The 16,784-nt window shown below is 56.2% G+C and overlaps 1 protein-coding gene across 4 annotated transcripts in view; it reads left to right on the plus strand.

Moving 5' to 3' along the window:
- The window catches only part of NRG2 (neuregulin 2), a 174,535-nt gene that overhangs the window by 152,483 nt on the left and 5,268 nt on the right, over positions 1 to 16,784 (plus strand). For 2 of the 4 annotated variants that reach the window (XM_045075422.1, XM_045075425.1), the window contains exons 5-8: positions 5,643 to 5,701; positions 10,390 to 10,413; positions 14,169 to 14,271; positions 16,369 to 16,492. In XM_045075422.1, the coding sequence (XP_044931357.1) occupies positions 5,643 to 5,701; positions 10,390 to 10,413; positions 14,169 to 14,271; positions 16,369 to 16,492 (310 nt within the window). Of the gene's footprint in view, positions 1 to 5,181; positions 5,259 to 5,642; positions 5,702 to 10,389; positions 10,414 to 14,168; positions 14,272 to 16,368; positions 16,493 to 16,784 lie in introns of all 4 variants that reach the window. The other 2 variants (XM_045075423.1, XM_045075424.1) reach the window with 2 other exon arrangements.

Here is a 16,784-nt window from a genome sequence, read left to right on the forward strand (position 1 = left end):
TTCAGGTCCAGCTGGGTCCTACTCCACAGTTGGGTCCACAGGGCCCCCCAACACACTCTCTCCCGGGTGAATGAGGAGCCGCAGGGTGAGCTTGGTGAGAGTAGCACAGGTTCCAGTCAGATCGAGGAGGGGTTAGGGGGTTAAAAACTAGTTAAAAACTAGTTACAAACTTTGGGTTTTCAGACCCCGGCAAGGTGCCACAGTTGCCCCATTCCCATGGCATCTGGGCAGAGGCCACCAGAGTACTGGGGGAAATTCAGAGAGAGGCGTTTGCCCTCCCCACGGACAAAGTCAGATTCAGCACTTCTCAGCTCTCCTGCCTCTGGGCTCCAGCTCCAGAGCTGCACCCCCCACACACACACACACACTGACTACAGCCTTAGCCGGAGACCCCTCCACCCCCCACCCCAAGGTGATAATGAGGGGCCAGACCTCCTAGACACTTTCCCCTCAGTGCCAAGCTGGGTGAGCCTGGACTGCCAGACTCTGCCTCTTGCCCCAGCCAGCTTCCTTTGCTGGCTTCCCCCCAGCCACAACCTCCACCAGCTGCCTTCCCCTTACTGGCCTCCCCTGTGCTGAATTTCCGGGGACTGTCCCAGAAGCAAAAGAAGGTCCCCCAGGGAAGTTCTCAGCCTGGACTCAGCCCCTCCTCTCCCTTCTTCTGCCTCTAGGAGGCTGCCACATTCACGAAACCAACCCTGGGGAATATATATTCTAGCCATGAAAATGCTCTGAGCTCTCTGCAGTAGATCTATAGAAACTCATAAGGGTTCTGGTATACCTCACAGACATCCCCCAGCCCTGTACGCCCCTCCCCTCTGGCTTTTACCCCCTGGCGCACACGCACACACATACACACACGTGGGCACACACCAGGCCTTTCCTCAATCCCTAGCCCCTCGGACCCTGGAACCTTGAAAGAATCCAGCAGCATCACTGAGATCAGCCCTGGCTCCAGGCAGGGAAGATTTCAGCCACCCATAATGGGTGCCGGGGCCAAGGAAGGCCATGGGGGCCCCAGGGCTCGAGTGCTAGTGTTGAGTGTGGAAAGGGGTAGGAGATGAGCTATATGGGTTTCCACAGGGTCCTGCCAGCAAGGCTGGACCCCTAGGAACCTTGGAGTCACACCCAGCTAAATTAGAGAAGCAGAGGGCAGGAGCCTCAATCATTGCGAAGATGGTGTCCCGTGGGCAACTGGGGTTCATCGCTTAGCACTTGAACTTGGTACCCCAATCCACTGCCTCCCCATTTCAACCTGCCCTAGGTCAGCCCCAGCCAGGGCTCCTGGAACCCGACTTCCCTGACTCTCTGAGCCCTCAGGGGAGAGGGGCATCCCCTGTGAGGATCACTCCCAGGAGGGCAGGTCCTCAGAGCTGTGCTGGAGAAGGACAGGGGGGAGGGGGGGCAGGGCAGAACCCAGAGGCCATTCTGGGGGCGGGCGAGCTGGGAGGGAAAGGGGGGCAGGCCTCTTGGGATTCCTGATGACACCTGAACGGAATAAAAAAGAAAAGAATCTAGGAACTGAAACTCACGTCTTACCATTTGTGCTGTTTGTTTACTTTTTATTTTGATTTTTTTGCATTTCCGCTTAGCTTGGATAATGAAACTAGACTGGTCAGTTTCATTCCAGTTTCTATAAAACTCAGTTTTCCTTCCTGGTTTTCGGACACTTGTTGTTGTGTATTGGTTCAGAGCCCTGCAGGGAGTGTTGGAAAGCAGGCACACTCCGTCCCTCCTGTTTTTCTGGAATTCAGAGCCAAACTAAACAGTGTCATGGATACTGAATTGTTTAAAAAAAAAAAAAAAAAAACTTAGGGGGATTGGAAAATGGGGGTCCAAATCCAGGCGACTGTCCCCTGTCTGGGCGAGACAGGGGCCTCTGTACTTCTTTCTCGCTGCTTTCTCCTCTTCTCTCCGTGTTTTTGTGGAGCACGGTTGGTGCGTGACTCTTGGGGACTGGTTCAGGGGATGATGACAGAACAAGACTCTTTCCAGCCCTGTGCACATACCAGCGGCATGCCTCCCTCTCCCATCCGGCTCATCCCCCCCACCCGCCCCACCCCATGTTCAGGTGGTTCTCCCATGCCATACCCATCTGCCTGCTCTCCTCTCCGCATCTCCACCTCACCCCCTCATGAGGCCAGAGACCCTTCACCCCCTTCAGTGCCCGGGGCACACCCTCATCCTTCATCCTCCCCTTGCCCCGGGTGAGGGCAGCACACATGGCATTATCCCCAGGCTACCAAAAGGAGACTCTGAGGCCCGGGAGGTGGGTGGAAAACGGGGAGGCAGAGTCCCAACCTCTCTGTCACCCCAGAGACAGCCCATGGGCTCTCCTCTCTGCCCCTGTCTCACCTCTGCTCTTCTCCAGCCCTGGGCACAGACCTTCCCATAGTCGCAGATGACTCGGGGGAGGGCTGAGAAAAATGACCTGCCACTCCTTCTTATCCATCCCCTGGGCCCCTGAAACTCAGAGGGCCCATCCCTGTGTCCATAGGAAACTACCCACTACCAGCCAGCTCCTCACGTGGTGTCAGACACCCCCTCCACCGCCGCCTCGTGGTTGATAGGTTTCTGTAGCCCCCACCCCATTACCTGGTCCTGAGCACAGGGTGGCAAGCTAGAGGCTCACCCCCAGAACCTTCCCCAGGGAGGCCCCAGGCTCCTGAACGTGGCTCATTCTCAGCAGGCAGGAGTGCGGAGAGTCCAGGAGCCCGGTGGAAAGATCTAGTACCCAAACAACACTATGGGTGTCAGTCCCCCGACCCCTGCACTATGCCCACCCCCCACTGCTTTTTCTTTTGTTCAGCCAGTGGGGAAGATGCTTTCCCAGGACACAAGATTAGGACCATATTACATAAGCCCAGGAGGTGCATTTGTGTTAGACACTGTGCTCATGGTGCCAACTGGAGTTCTGTACAACTCAGTGGCCATGAAGGATAGGAGATGATAGTTGGATTAGTCCAGGCTGGGTGTGGGATCAGGGATGCAGGAATGGTCTCCAAGAGCCATGGGACAGCATCCCTGATGGTCAGCAGTGGGAATGGATTTCCCCTTGGCCCCCTCCTGCCCCTGCATTACCCCCTCTCGCTCTTAAACACACACACACTCGAGCCGGGCTAATCTCATACACTGGACACAGTCAAACCTATCTCTTTCCCATTCCTCTGTGGATTCCGAGACTCATTTTGGCAACTTCCTGGGTCTTTATCCTCCATCCTCAAAGGTGCTGCTGCTTTGATAGTCACTTCTCCCCTCCAGCCCTCATCCCAAGTGGACAGCAGTCTGAGAGCTGAGGAAGGAGAGCTGAGCCTGACTGGAGCTGGTTGGGAAGCCTTAGTAACTACCTCCATTTTCCTGGGATGGGAAGCTTAGACCACAGTAGGGTGTACTGACAAGGTGCGAGCCGCCGCTGCCTCCTCCTCCAAGCCACCCTGTTCAACAGGATGAGTGTCCCTCAGGTCCCACTGCAACCCCCACCATCTTCTCCAGACACACTTCCTAGCCCCACACCATCCCCGGCCAGGCATGCCTGCACACACTCCCACCACCGCAGGGACCAGCCTCCTGCCTCCCCTGCGGGAGACTCCCTCAAGGCCCAGAGAAACTCCAGCTGCCTGTCCACCAACCACTCCCAGTCCCCCAGGCTAGACTGGGGCAACAGGGGCTCTGTGAGTGTCCATCACAGCCAATGGCAGCCAACCTGTTAGCTCAAGGGGTTGCTGATGGTTGAGACACACCAGAATGCTAAGAGGTAGAGTACACTCAACCTCTTGAGAAAGTTTACTGATTCATGTGAAACAGTGACCTATTACCGTGGCAATGGAGTTACCCAATTCCCCAACAAGAAAAATGAGGCAGAGGCAGCCCAAACCCATCTTTGAGTAGGGGGATGGGCGTGGTGTGGTCAGTCTGGCCCGGTCTCTAAAGCTTCCCTCAGGTATCTGGCCTTGCCAGGGTTCAGAGGAGAGTACAGGGCTAGGCAGGTCTCCCAGAAATCTGCAGGACAGGGACTCACTTGAGAGCAGAGTGGCAGCCAGAGAGCAGAAGACAGTGTGGCGTGGGGGTAAAGACAAGGTCAGGGAGCGTGGGTGCTGCCTTGCGGCTACAGAGGACCCAACTCGGGAGAACACGCTCCCACCTGAGCCAGGCAGTGATGAAGGAGAAGGGCATGGGGAAAGGACAGGCAGCCCAGGCAGCCAGGAGAGCCCCAGCTGGAAGAGGTTTCAGGGTCCTCCGGGAGCCTGCTTCGGCCCTCCCCCACCGCTGTGGTTCTTGCCATTGAGGGCTGATGTGAGATGCTGGTTCTTGCCACTGAGGCCAGCTGTGAGATGCTGGTAATCCCAGCTCCTCTCCAGCCTCACCTGTTCCCCGCCCTCCCCGCCCCTGTGTATTGCTCCAGGACAGCCTTCCCCAAACCATGTTCACAAGTGTTCCTCAAAAAAACATCTTCCATGGTCAAATAAACTTGGGACCTACTGGAATATTCAGCTCTTTTCCTCCTACGAGACTCTTCCTAGCCTTTAAGATGCCAGCGCGCACTGCAACTCTACAAGGAAACCTGGGGATGGATTTCCTAAATTTATTTGGCCACAGAACCCTCTTTGAGAGAACAGATGAAACCTCTCCAAGGTCACTTTTGTCACAGGCACACAGTCTAGAAACAGCATTCCAGAGTTCTCCTTTGAGCTTTCTGGGAGCTGTTTCATGGATGAGAAAACCTGCCCAGGGCCCTGGAGAGAAGCCGTTGGTAGGGCTTGGAAGGAGTGGTTTCCCAGAATTTGGTGTTCTGGAAGTTTCCCAGCACTCTGCCTGCCTGCCTGGCACTGAGGGGCTACCGTTCTGGCTTCACGGGGTCCCAGGCAGGTCAGAAGGGAAGTGTCACCAACCACAGGACAATTAGGCATGAGGTTCCCAATCTTCCCACCCACTTCTCCCTAAATCATCCTCCTCTCCGCCCCACCCCTGCCCCCACCACCCACCCACGGAGCCACATCTATTAGAGAGATATGGAAGATTTCTGAGCCCTTCCCCCAGCCCTGACTCCAGCCCCTGCAGCGACGAGTGTGCCCCAGCGCCCGACTTGGTTTTCTCATTCATCACTGTGCACTTTGATTTCTAACCTGAGCCTCGCGGATGATGCCAGTTTGTTCTGTGATTTTTCCCCTTTTCCTTCTCCAGATGTCCAAACGGATTCTTCGGACAGAGATGTTTGGAGAAACTGCCTTTGCGATTGTACATGCCAGATCCTAAGCAAAGTATGTTTGAAGATACAAACACAAGTCCCTGCTCCTTAGAAAGCTTCCGGGTGCAGTCCCCCCAATGTAGGGCATAGGGCCAGGGGTGTTGGTTGTTTTGATCTTTGGCTGTTTTGTTTTCTTTTTCTTTTTTTTTTTTTCTTTTTTGTATTTTGGTTCGTTAGTTCTTTTGTTTTGTTTTGTTTTGCTTTGTTTTTCATTTTTGGCCTAATCCTTGGGTTGCAAGTTCAGGGCTGCAGGTAAGGGGCAGAGTGGCGAGGCCAGTGCAAGCGCTAACGGTGGCAAGGAACCCAGCTGGCACCGGCAGGAGCCCGTGCCGGGGTGTTGCCGTGTCTGTGGCTCGCTATCCTGGCTCTCTCTTTCTGGTTTTCTTTCTTTTGGTAGGTGTCCTGTGGGATACACCGGGGACAGGTGTCAGCAGTTCGCAATGGTCAACTTCTCCAGTATGTCTCTTTTTTCTATTTCTTTCCTATCCTGGTGACTGACAATCTCCCCCCACCTCTGGAGCGGGCGGGCTGGGGCTTTGCTTAGTAAGACTTAGCAGGGGACCGAGGGATGGGGGTTGGGGAAAGTGGTGGTTGTCCTGAGCTCCTTTTGGCCCTCAGTGCTCATTCACCTGGAGCCTGCCTGGAGGAGAGGGATATGCTTCCCTGCCCCAACCCCAGCCCACCCACCTCTTCCTCTTTTGGGGGCACTGGGCACCATAACTACCTTCTCGGTGATGAAAAACATGCTTCCCCACCCACCCACCCAAACCCCACCCGCTTCTTCCTCTTTTCAGGGTGCAATAATGCTTTCTCAGAGACAGATGAGCTTCCTGCCCCACTCCCACCTGCCTTCTCCCTCTTTTTGAGGCACTGGGCACAGTAACACTGCCTTCTTGGAGACGAATATGCTTCCCCACCCCACCCGCATCTCCCTCTTCTGGGGGCACTGGGCACAATAACCCCAACCTTCTGACCCAGGCAGCAGCAACCGCACTCAAGTCTGGGCAGCAGTAAGGGAGAAGCCTGAACGGAGCCCTCACCTGCCTTTTAAGGCCTGTTTGAGGAGGTCACGTGCTGCAGGGCCAGGCCACAAGTGTGTGCACGTGTGGGCCGGTGCATTAGAGAGAAACAAGTTCTCAGAGAGCCTGTCTCTGGGTCTGGCCAGAGTTTATCTGGCTTTGATTTGGGGGTGATGGGAGACAGTGGGGAGGGGGGATGGAGGGAGAACAAGCCCCAGGGCAGTGGTTTCCATGGAGGCCAGAGACCAGAGGCATTTCTGAGGCTCCAGGGATAGGGTGGGATAGGGGTTTGCTGCCTGCTGCAAGACAGAGAGGAGGAAGATTCAAGGGATCATGGGTGATTCTCTCCAGGCCCTCTCTGGTCTCAGTCCCCATCCAGAACTCCATTCCCTTCCTTTCTTCTGCTTGTGAGATTGATGCTTTCAGTTTGATGGTTAACTGAAAAAAATATGAGCAGCAGAAAGAGGAGACCACAATTGGTGGGTGTTTTGAGGCTGGGAGCAATTTCTTGAAGTGCCACCAGGTGGAGGTGGAGCAGAGCAGAAAGCCCCGGCCGGGCCGTGGACTCCTGGACTCCGTGTGGGGCCCACTGGTCCTCCAGAACACTCCAGGCCCCTGCTCAGCCCACTCCCACCTCCTCTGCTTCAAGGAGGACAGCTGGGTCCCATGAAGAATGCCTGGGCACGGAGAGGTGGAGCTCCGAAGAGGCTGAGTGCAGGATGGGGGGAGGGGCAGAGGAGCATTTAGGTGGCCCTTGAGAAAAGGGGTGTGCTGGCTTGGGTCTCGGGCTGGAGTGAATGAGTCTTCCCAGTCTTCCTTAGGCCACAGCACAAAAGCCTAGAAATCATCTCCTCCCTCTCCCTGCTAGAGCCTGGAAGCCAAGACTCGGAAGTGGAAAGTAGAGGCCCCAGGGAGGGGGGCTGGGCTGCCCAGATGGTAAGCTGTCCTGATGAGGCAGCTCTGTCCCCAGGGCCCTCTAGCTGGAGGCCAGGGAGGAAGGCTGTGGGGCTAAGGATGCTTCGGGGCTAACAGAATGCTTCGGAGTCCAGGCTCCCGAAAGAATCACAGAGTCCAAGCCAGCCCCACTGGAGGACCAGAGGTCAGGAGGGGCCTTGGGAGGGAACAGAGCAGCAAGGCTGAGGCTAAGGACCAGGGGAAAGAGGCAGTGAAGGGCCTATTCCTTTGCACCCTCAGTCCCAGAGCCTCCCTGGCTTGCAGGACTGTTCCGGACAGGGAGTCCCAGCCCATTGTGAATCAGAAGACAAGAGCCTCCAGAACTTGGTCACTGGCCAAGCCTCTCTGCCAGCTGGGCTGCTTCAACTTTCAATTCAGAGCAGCTCAGAGGGTCAGCAGGGCCCCGGGAGCCCAGAAAAAGGCTAGAAATGCTGCCACAGGTGTTTCTGCCTAGTGTTACCAAGATTGTTGCTGTTACCTTCCTGTGGAGGATTGATATTCTTCACGCTGTTGGCCTAGAGCACTTCGAGCATTGTTCTAGCAGATACTTACTGAAAAGGCAGTAGTTTAAGTGTCAGGCTTTGGATTCAGACAGATCCGAATGACGATGCCGGCTGCAGAGCTTACCAGTTCTGGGGCTTCATTTAACCTCTCTGTTTTCTCATCTGCAAAATGGGAATGGTAGCATTTATGCCTCGAGGATTGCCATGAGGATGGAGTGCAGTGATGGGTAGGGAGGGCTTAGCAGAGAGTCTTCTGCCCTGCGTGGTGGGAGGGCAGCTTAGCACTGCTCCCGGCAACAGCGGCTGGGTGGCGGGGGCAGGAGGGCCAGCACCAGCACCCTGCAGCCCTACTCCCAGCAAGTCCTGAGCAAAGGGTCTGACCCTCCCCTTCCGCCCAGACAGCCTCTAGATAAGATGACCTTTTGCAGTGGCCACGGAAAAGGAGCCTACAGCCACAGTAGCACTTTGAAGCTTCTCCTTCTTCCCCTGACAGCCCCTCCATTTCCCAAGAGTCACACCTTGTGCATCCATGTACCCACCCCAAGTGAAAGAACTCATTCACCTACGGGCATACACACATGTAAGCATATATTCACACATGTTCACACACACATGTGCTCACACATACTCAAACACGCAAGCACATGCCTGGACTCATGGAAAACGTGCACATCTGCTCACCGCCCCCACCCCACCCCCCCTGCACACACCTGTGCAAACGCACGAGCACGTGTTCTCCTCAGGGGTCCACATCATGGCTGCCTCGGCCAGGTCCCCGGAACTGTGTGTCATTGGACACGGCCAGGATGAAGACTGTACGTTGTCTGGTAAACCTGGCCCTCATGGAGATCCGGCAGCAGGTTGCCATGGTTACAGGTCAGCATGCACACTTCCGCTCAGTGGGACCTGTCTGTGATTCGGTGGCGCCAGCCCATCCTGGCTGAGGGGCAGCCTGTGAACATGATGAGGGAGAGACACCTTTGGTGGGAGCAGACTCAGCCACAGGCCCTCAGACTCCATCCCTCCAGGGCTGCCTTCCTGGAGATGGCAAGTTCTCAGGGACCTCACCAGTCCTGCCAGCCACCACTGGTCCACCCTACACGGGACTGGCTTTGACTGACAGGGGAGGCCTCTTAGGAGGCCCAGACGCTGCCCCTGCTGCTGCTCATTGGTTCCCAGAGCAGGGAAGCCGAAGAAAACTCTTAAATGGCTTTGGGACCCCACTTGCTTCTCCAGGTGGTCATTTTCCTCACAGCTAGTCAGTTGGGCCCAGAGACTCCTTAGGAATGGCACAGGACTTCCTGCTCACAGCCCCCATGTCCTCCTTCCTCTAGAGAGGGAAATGTCAGAACACAATCGCCTCCCTGGATCTTGAGAGCTGACTGCACGCGGGGAGGCCGTAGGCCGGGCTCCCGTACACGCACTGAGCCTCCTGCTGTCCAGGCCGCTCACGTCTTCCTCTCACGGTGGACAGCCACTTTTGACAGATGAGGAAACTGAGGCTGGACTCGCCCACATGCACACAGCGCATGAGGGACAAAACTGAGTCTTGGAGCCTGCACAGTGGTGCGGGCCACGTGAGAATGGTAGGTGAGCTTTCCAGAAACACTGTTGAGATTCCTGGGCTCCCAGCCGAGCCCCTGATCCCATTGTCTGGGATGACTGGGATGCACAGCCAGTGGCAGAGTTCCCAGAGATCCAATGTAACAGAGACTGAGAGGTGGATAGGCCAGGTGTCCTTGAAGATGCAGTGGATCTGGTGCAGGGCTGACCCTTGGGCAGGGCCTTTTGATCTAACCCCTCCACGGTGTGGGTGCCCACCTCACGGAGCTCTGAAAGTCCACATGAACAATAGGATCCCACTTCCGAAAGTGCAACTGCCCACCATCCCACACACATGTTCCGCAGCAGAACCCACCTGGCTCTTCCTACAAGTTGCATTTGGCTTTCCTAAGTAGTGAAATCAAGCTCAAAGCCCAAGGCCTAGGCCCTGGAGGCTTCTAGGGTGTTGGAGGTGTCCTGTGGAGAAGTGACCTGCTGCCCAGAGCCTCCTCTCCCCATAAACTCGGGAGTCTCCCAGTAGTTGGGTAGGCCAACCACACCTTTGGGGGCAGGACAAGACAAGGGCCAGTCTGGGCCCCCCACGCCCTTGTTCTGAACAGAGAAAAGGGCCCCGTGAATGAGCTTGGGGCTGAGCAGGTGGTCTCCAGGGGTGTGAGAGTGGAAGGTCTGGTGCTGGAGCTACGGGGACGGGGGAAGACGGGGACTTCTCAGACCACCACCCCCACTCACCTTTCCTCCCTGGGGACATCTGCCAACTGACTCTTGCGCCTCTGCCTCTCCACCAGGTACTAACCCCACAACTCATCTCTAAAGAACCTACCCTGCCTGCCGACCCTAACATTTCCTCTCTCCACCTCCCTCGGGGCTCCTGGGGACTGGGTGCCAGGGCAGGGGCTCAGGAGGCCGGGAGGGGACGCCACTAACCTGCTTTCACCTCACAGGCTGGCTGCTGGTGTCTGAAGAGTCCTGACCAACGTTTCTCTCTCTCTCTCTTTTTCTCTCTCTCTCTCCCGCCCTCCCCCACCCTCCCCGCTCTCCCATCTCTTTCTGTATCCGTCCCTCTGTCCCTTCCCTTCTCTGACCCTCCTCTCTTCCGCACTGCCAGAACACCTTGGATTTGAACTAAAGGGTACGGAGCTCTATGTATCCGTCAGTGCCATCCACACTGCCCCTCTCCACAGCCTCTGCCACCACGTGGGCTGTCCGTTGAGTCTCCTTTCCAAAACACGGAAAAGGGATGAGTCCAAAAATCTCCCCTGGCCCCACCAAGACATCCGATCCTAAACGACATGGATTTGGGGGAGACAAGAAGCTCAGAATAGCAGAACACCCCAAGGTTCAGCAGTGTCCCCTGGCTCAAGGCCCATTCCCAGGGGGCCTCCCAGGGGAGCAGCCTCTTGGGCTGTGCTGCCCGCTGGGTTGGCTAGACAAGAGCCAGGCCTCCCAGAGAGTGGGTGTTGGGAAGCCACAGCATCCCAGCTTGGAGAGTTGCACAGAGAGGCCTCCTCTTCAGTTCCACTCTAATCCTCCCTCCTGTTCCCACTTCCATTTCCATTGCTTTTCATTCCGCACTGCCCTGGCAGCTGATTGCACCCATTTGTCTCTGCCCCGTGCCCTGTGTATGTCTGCCAGGCTTTGCCATCTGCTTGAGGCTGTCACTCCCTCCATGATCAGTCTCCACAATGGCACACATATTCTTCGCCTGTGGGCAAGACAAGCAAGGGTCTAGGGTGGGCTGGCCTCTGGTGCTTGCCCTCCTGCTGCCCAATTCACAACCTTACCTCCCTCCGGCTACCGGCCCCCCACCCTGGCCCCTGGGAGACCCCTTGAGTGGGAAGGGACTGGGAGGGATCGGTCTGTCCTCTCTCTGTGCTGGGAGGCTCCGCCTGGCCTCAGGGTCCAGACAGGTTACTGCCGGAGAGAGGCAGGGCTCGGAGGGGTCAGACCCCAGACGCAGTGCTATATACGCCTGCAGTATGAGAAGGCCGCTCCCAAGGCAGGACTGGAGAGGCCCCGGCTCCCTCACGGCCTTGCCCCTGTCCGCTCTTCTCAGGAGATGGAGCTAAAGTCTGTGAAGAGTGCATCTGCCTGCGGATGGTGACAGGCTGGGAGGCTGTCAGACGGGGGCTGAGTCTGCATGGCGTGTGTGGTCATGGCAGGGTGCGTGAGGTGAACCTGCGGGGGGTGCACAGTGGTGGTGGATGTCACACCTCTCGTTAGGGCCCGCGGTGCATGAAGGAGTGCAGCGGGACATCTTCAAGGGTGAGCGTCATGCAGGTGGAACTGCGAGGGTTTGGAGGTGAGCAGCAGGGTGCCCAGGCATGTGTCTGCATCTGTAATGGCAGCCAGGATGTCTTTTCATGCACCAGCTCAACCAACATCTACTGAACCCCAGAATTGCCAGACTCTGGTGATCTGAGCGCCCCTGCCCTCCTGGCGCTCACACAGGATGAGACAGACAACAGACAGGATAGATAACAGGTGGTGGTAAGTGCCATACCAAAAATAAAAGAAGGTAATGGGAGGGTACCTCACTGGGTAAGCAGTCACCTTAGCTGAGTGGCCAGGAAAGGCTCATGTGACAGGCTATCATCTGGGTTAAAACCTGATGGAAAGTAGGCAGCCCTGCCAAAAACTGGAGGAGAGTGTTTGAAGAGGGAACATGGCAAGTTAGTGACAGTGGGTGGAGTGGGCTCACCTGGTACAGTGCATGGAAGGAATGGCAGCACCTCTGGGCACAGCAAACATAGGGACCAGACCAATGATGAGATATAAAGGTCAGGCTGGGACCATAAGGCAGGCCTGCAAGGTTATGGTGCATGTGTGGGCTGGACTCGAATTGCAGGGAGAGGCTGTTGAGGGTTTTCAGCAGAGGAGTTGATGATCTGCTGACTTTGGGGCGGAGAAGAGCCTGGGTTGTGAGACAGGCTGGGAAGGAGTAGAAGCAGAGAAGCCAGCCAGAAGTTGCCCAGCTGTCCAGGTGAGAGGTGACATCACTCTGGACTGAGCTAGAAGTGGTGGAAGTGGTCAAACCCAGAATCTACTGGGGAGGCAGAACTGAGAAGACGAGCTGAAGCAGCAGGTGTCAGAGCCGGTGCGGAGAAGAAAGCCATCGGCAGTGACTCCAAGGTCTGGGGCCTGAGCAACAGGAGAGGGGATGCTGCCACTGATGAAATGGGAAGGGCAGGGAGCAGATTTGGAAAGAGGCTGGGGAATCAGCACTTCTGCTTGGCTGTGGCCCTTGGGCAGAGGAGTCTGGAGCTCAGGGAGAAGTCCGGTCAGGAGATACAAAGTTGAGAGTCACCTGCATACAGATGGCAATTAAAGTCTGAGCTGTGTACGATCATGAGAGGAGAGAGGGCAGGCAGAGGAAAGAAAGAAGCCTGAGAACCCCTTCTACCTTGTGGTCCACAGAAAATATAGGCAACAGCAACTTAACATGTCAGCCAGTGAGGGAGAAGGACACCCAGGGGGAGTAGACCCAACAGGGCGAGTCACCTGGAGGGAAGCAAATGACCAGAGGACCTGGCAGTAGGAGGCTGTCGGTGACCAGGACCAGAGTGGTCTCGGGGCAGTGATGGAGACAGATGCCCCATTGGAAAGGACTGGGGGGTGAGAAGGGGAGAGAACTAGAGGCAGGACATGGACCACAGAGCCCTGAGATGGGGTCCAGGGTGGAGGGCTGTTGAAGACTGCATGATCATGTGTGTGTATGTGTGTGTTTCTCCGGACACATGCAAGTGTAACTTTGTGAAGGCGTCTGTCTGCATACAGAGAGGCAGAGTCCAAGAAAGGTGTGTGTCTGGAGGGTTTATACTCCCAGTGTTTGCTAGTGAATGTACGCAAGGGGTGCTGCAAGCCCAGGGACTTAGGAACATTTCCCAGGGCTCTACCTAGGTCTTGGGGTCTAGCCTTCACGTGTCCCTATGCTGGGGAGAGGGAGCCACACAGAGGGGCCAGCTGGCAGGTGTGGGGAGGGGCAGGGTGTGTCTAGGCTGCTGCTGTCACCTTTTTCCTTTTCTTCCTCCTGGTCTTCTCTGCTCTAGAAGGGCAGGGGTTGCCCTACCAAGAAGTGGGAGGTGGAGGAGAGAGTTGGTTCTTTTTGGAGGGTTCTGAAGCCCAGCCTAGCTCAGATCCTCAGAGAGGGAGGGGGCTTCACCCCGAAAACAGGGCACCAGGGGTTCTGCTGCCTTCATGGGCTTCTGGAAAGCAAAGGGAAAGGCTCGAGTGGGCCACGGCCATGTGCTATCCAGGCCCAGGGACAAACCAAGGCCTTTCTCTCCATGCCCCATTCCCTGGGTCTGGTCTGCTCTGTCCCTGCTCCTGGCATCCGTCTGGGTCCACCCTCTGGGTCGGATGTCCTGTCACCAGCCCAGGATAAGTCCTCTCCAGCTTCTTGGCAAAGCTGAAATGGCAAGCCAGGCCTTTGCCCGGGGTCCACGGTATGCTGCTGTGAAGAACAGCTCTCCCCCACCCATCCAGGCTCTTTGAAGCCACCAGGCCATTGTGGAGGAGGGCAAGGTTGCTGGTCAAGCTGGGTTGCCCTCCCCTGTGGCATTTGGAATTTCACCTGCGTCCCATCCACCCCCATCTGCCTGCATTTGTCATTCATGCGCTCTGGGCAGGGTGTATGGTTTGGGAAGGTGAATTCAGGGGTAGTCCCTTGGGACCAGATCCATGGATGGGTAGACTTCGGGACAACAGAAGGCAACTCAGGAGGGAGGGGCTAGCTGGGAAAGGAGGAGATGCAAAGGAGCTGGGAGGCCCTGAACTAGAGGGAGCCTGAAGCTTTGGTGGTAGGGAGGGGGGGTATCTCTGCATCACTGTCCCCACAGATCTGCCTCCTGCCCTTCCCCCTCACCTCCTCTTTCTCTGCCTCTGCAGAAGCCGAGGAGCTGTACCAGAAGAGGGTCCTGACTATCACCGGCATCTGCGTGGCTCTGCTGGTGGTGGGCATTGTCTGCGTTGTCGCCTACTGCAAGACCAAGTGAGTGTCAGACACTCAGGCCAGTGCCTCCAGGATGGCCTTTGTGAGGACTGTCTCTCTTCCTCCCCCTAACCCTCCTATGCCCCAACAGCCTCTTCAGGAGCCTCTGTAGCTGATGCAGGGCCAAAGGGCTAGGCCAAGAAGCAGAAGCAGAGAGGGTGGAAGAGACTGGCCCCAGGGGAGTGCATAGACTCATCAAAAGCACAGATCCGGGTTCGAATTCAGCTCTCCCATGTCCCATGACCCTGAGCAAACTGATGGACCTCTCTTAGTCCTCATCGATAAAGTAGGAACAATCCTAGTAGTACCATGGAGGACACATGTGGAGGACAGATGTGAAGGAGAATCTGGCCTGTCAAGAAGGCACCACAGGGGCAGAATTGGGGGTAGGCAAGCACAGAAAGGAAGGCTATATTCCCAGGGGCCAAAGAGGCCTCAGGAGGCACTGTCTAGTCCCACATGGGAGAGGTCTAGGCTAGAACACAGAGAAGATGGGACCAGGTCACCTCTGGGCAGAGGAAACATGAGGGCAGAACCTCAGGGAAAGGGAAGAGGGTGCAAGAAGGGGACTAGGGCAGTTCCCAGAGAATAGCGGGAGCTGACAGACAAATGCTGGAAAGGATCTGCTTCCTAGAGCATGAACAGCCCAGATTAGTTGGAGCCAAGGCCTGGGGTCAGCAAAAAGAGAGGCATGAGTCTAAGGAGATGACTGGAAATCAGATGGTACCATAGGGCACTGAACCCCAAGCTAAGGGTCCTGGGTTTATCCTGTGAATGATAATGGAGCTCATGACATCTGTAGAGTGATGTAGTACAGAAAAAATGGTAGGTGTGTCCTGTCCATTCTTATCTGGAAAGCAAGGGTCTGGGCATAACCACTATTTAGGGTACTGAGTCCCTCCATCTTGATTCCTGCTGTGCCTATCTGTGGGATCTAAGGCCCTGCCAGCCTTGGGAGTTAAGGGTCAAAGTGCCCAGAGGAGACTGGGCCCAGAAAGGAAAACTGAGATCAAGAACTGGGGTGAGGGGGCAAACCCCTATTCTAACCAGCAGTGCATTTATGCATTTCTTGGACAAACTTTCATTCGATGCCTGCTGGCTACCAGGCCCTCCACAGGCGCATGGCCAGTGCTCTAAGCAAGGTGTCCAGTGTAACAGGATACATTTCAGGGGTGCCTAACCTCAGCTGGAGCCCAAGAAGGGTTTCCCTGAGGAAGGAGCTTTTAGGCTGAGCCGGGGAGAAGAGCAGGAGCTAGCAGGTGAGGAGGCTGAGTGCGTTCCAGTGGGGAGTCGGAGTACACGTGCAGGGCCACAGAGGCCAGAGGAGGCCGGCACTGGAGAGGGGCAGGAGCAAGCCCTCCAAGGACACAGTACACTGGGGTGCAGAGGGAGGGTCGTGAGCAAGGGCCCGTGGAGGGTGTTCAGTGGGGGAATGACTTGACTGGGCTTGATCTTTACAGAACAGAGGTACTGGGCACTTAATATGGCCACAGTAAAGTAGTTCCACGAGCCTCTGACCACAGCTCCGATTGTCTTCTGTCCTCAGTGCACTTGACTGAAAGTACCTTGCTCATTAATTTGTTTATGTGTCTATTATCTGCCTCCCCTACTGGCCCTCCATAAGGGTAGGGAGGGATTGTGTCCGTTGCCTTCTCTGTTGCAAAACAGCATCTCGCACATAGTAAAAACCCAAGAGAGAGCGAGTGAATGAATGAATAGACCAGTGCTTGAGTATTTTATCAGCTCTTAATTCTCAGTGGACTTTGCACTGGGTTAGGGGTCACCCAGTTTACGATGAGGAAAGTGCAAAGTGGCGAGAGTAAGTAACTGGCCCAGGATTACACAGCTGGGAAGTGGTGGGGTTCTAGTCTCTCAGCAGAGCCAAAGCTCAGAACCGCTGGGCTCAAGTGTTGCCGAATTGAGGCTGGTGATGACAGTGGAGGCGGCAGGGGCGTGGTGTCCGGGCTGAAAGCAGTAGCAGGACTGCCCCGGCATCATGGGGCCAACGGCTAGAAGAGTTCCCCTGGAGGGCCAGCTCGGGAATGTCATCCTCACTGTGGGGGGCACACCAGGCTAACACCCCCTTCTTCTATGCAGAAAACAGCGAAAGCAGATGCACAATCACCTCCGGCAGAACATGTGCCCTGCCCACCAGAACCGGAGCTTAGCCAATGGGCCCAGCCACCCCCGGCTGGACCCCGAGGAGATCCAGATGGCAGATGTGAGTGGTGTTCCCAGAACCCCCTTGGAGCCCTCACTGGAGAGCCAGCCTTGTCCTGTGCCCTGCCAGGCCAGGGCAGGGCAGCAGCAGGCCCCCACCACGCTCAGCCTTGCCTGCTTACCTAGCCTCACCAGGACGACTGGCCTTGCTTTGCCCACTTCCTCAAGGCATTGATTTGCTGGGGCCTTCGCTGCCCTAACACCAAGTCCCTCACCCAGCGGACCATTCCCCAGCCTGAAACTGAGTGTGTCACTTCCCCATCCCCACCAGGAAGGAGGGCCAACCCAGTGAC

Source organism: Mustela putorius, unplaced genomic scaffold (assembly GCF_011764305.1).
Source record: "Mustela putorius furo isolate JIRA1106 unplaced genomic scaffold, ASM1176430v1.1 tig00000145_pilon_pilon_pilon, whole genome shotgun sequence".
Taxonomy (NCBI): domain Eukaryota; kingdom Metazoa; phylum Chordata; class Mammalia; order Carnivora; family Mustelidae; genus Mustela; species Mustela putorius.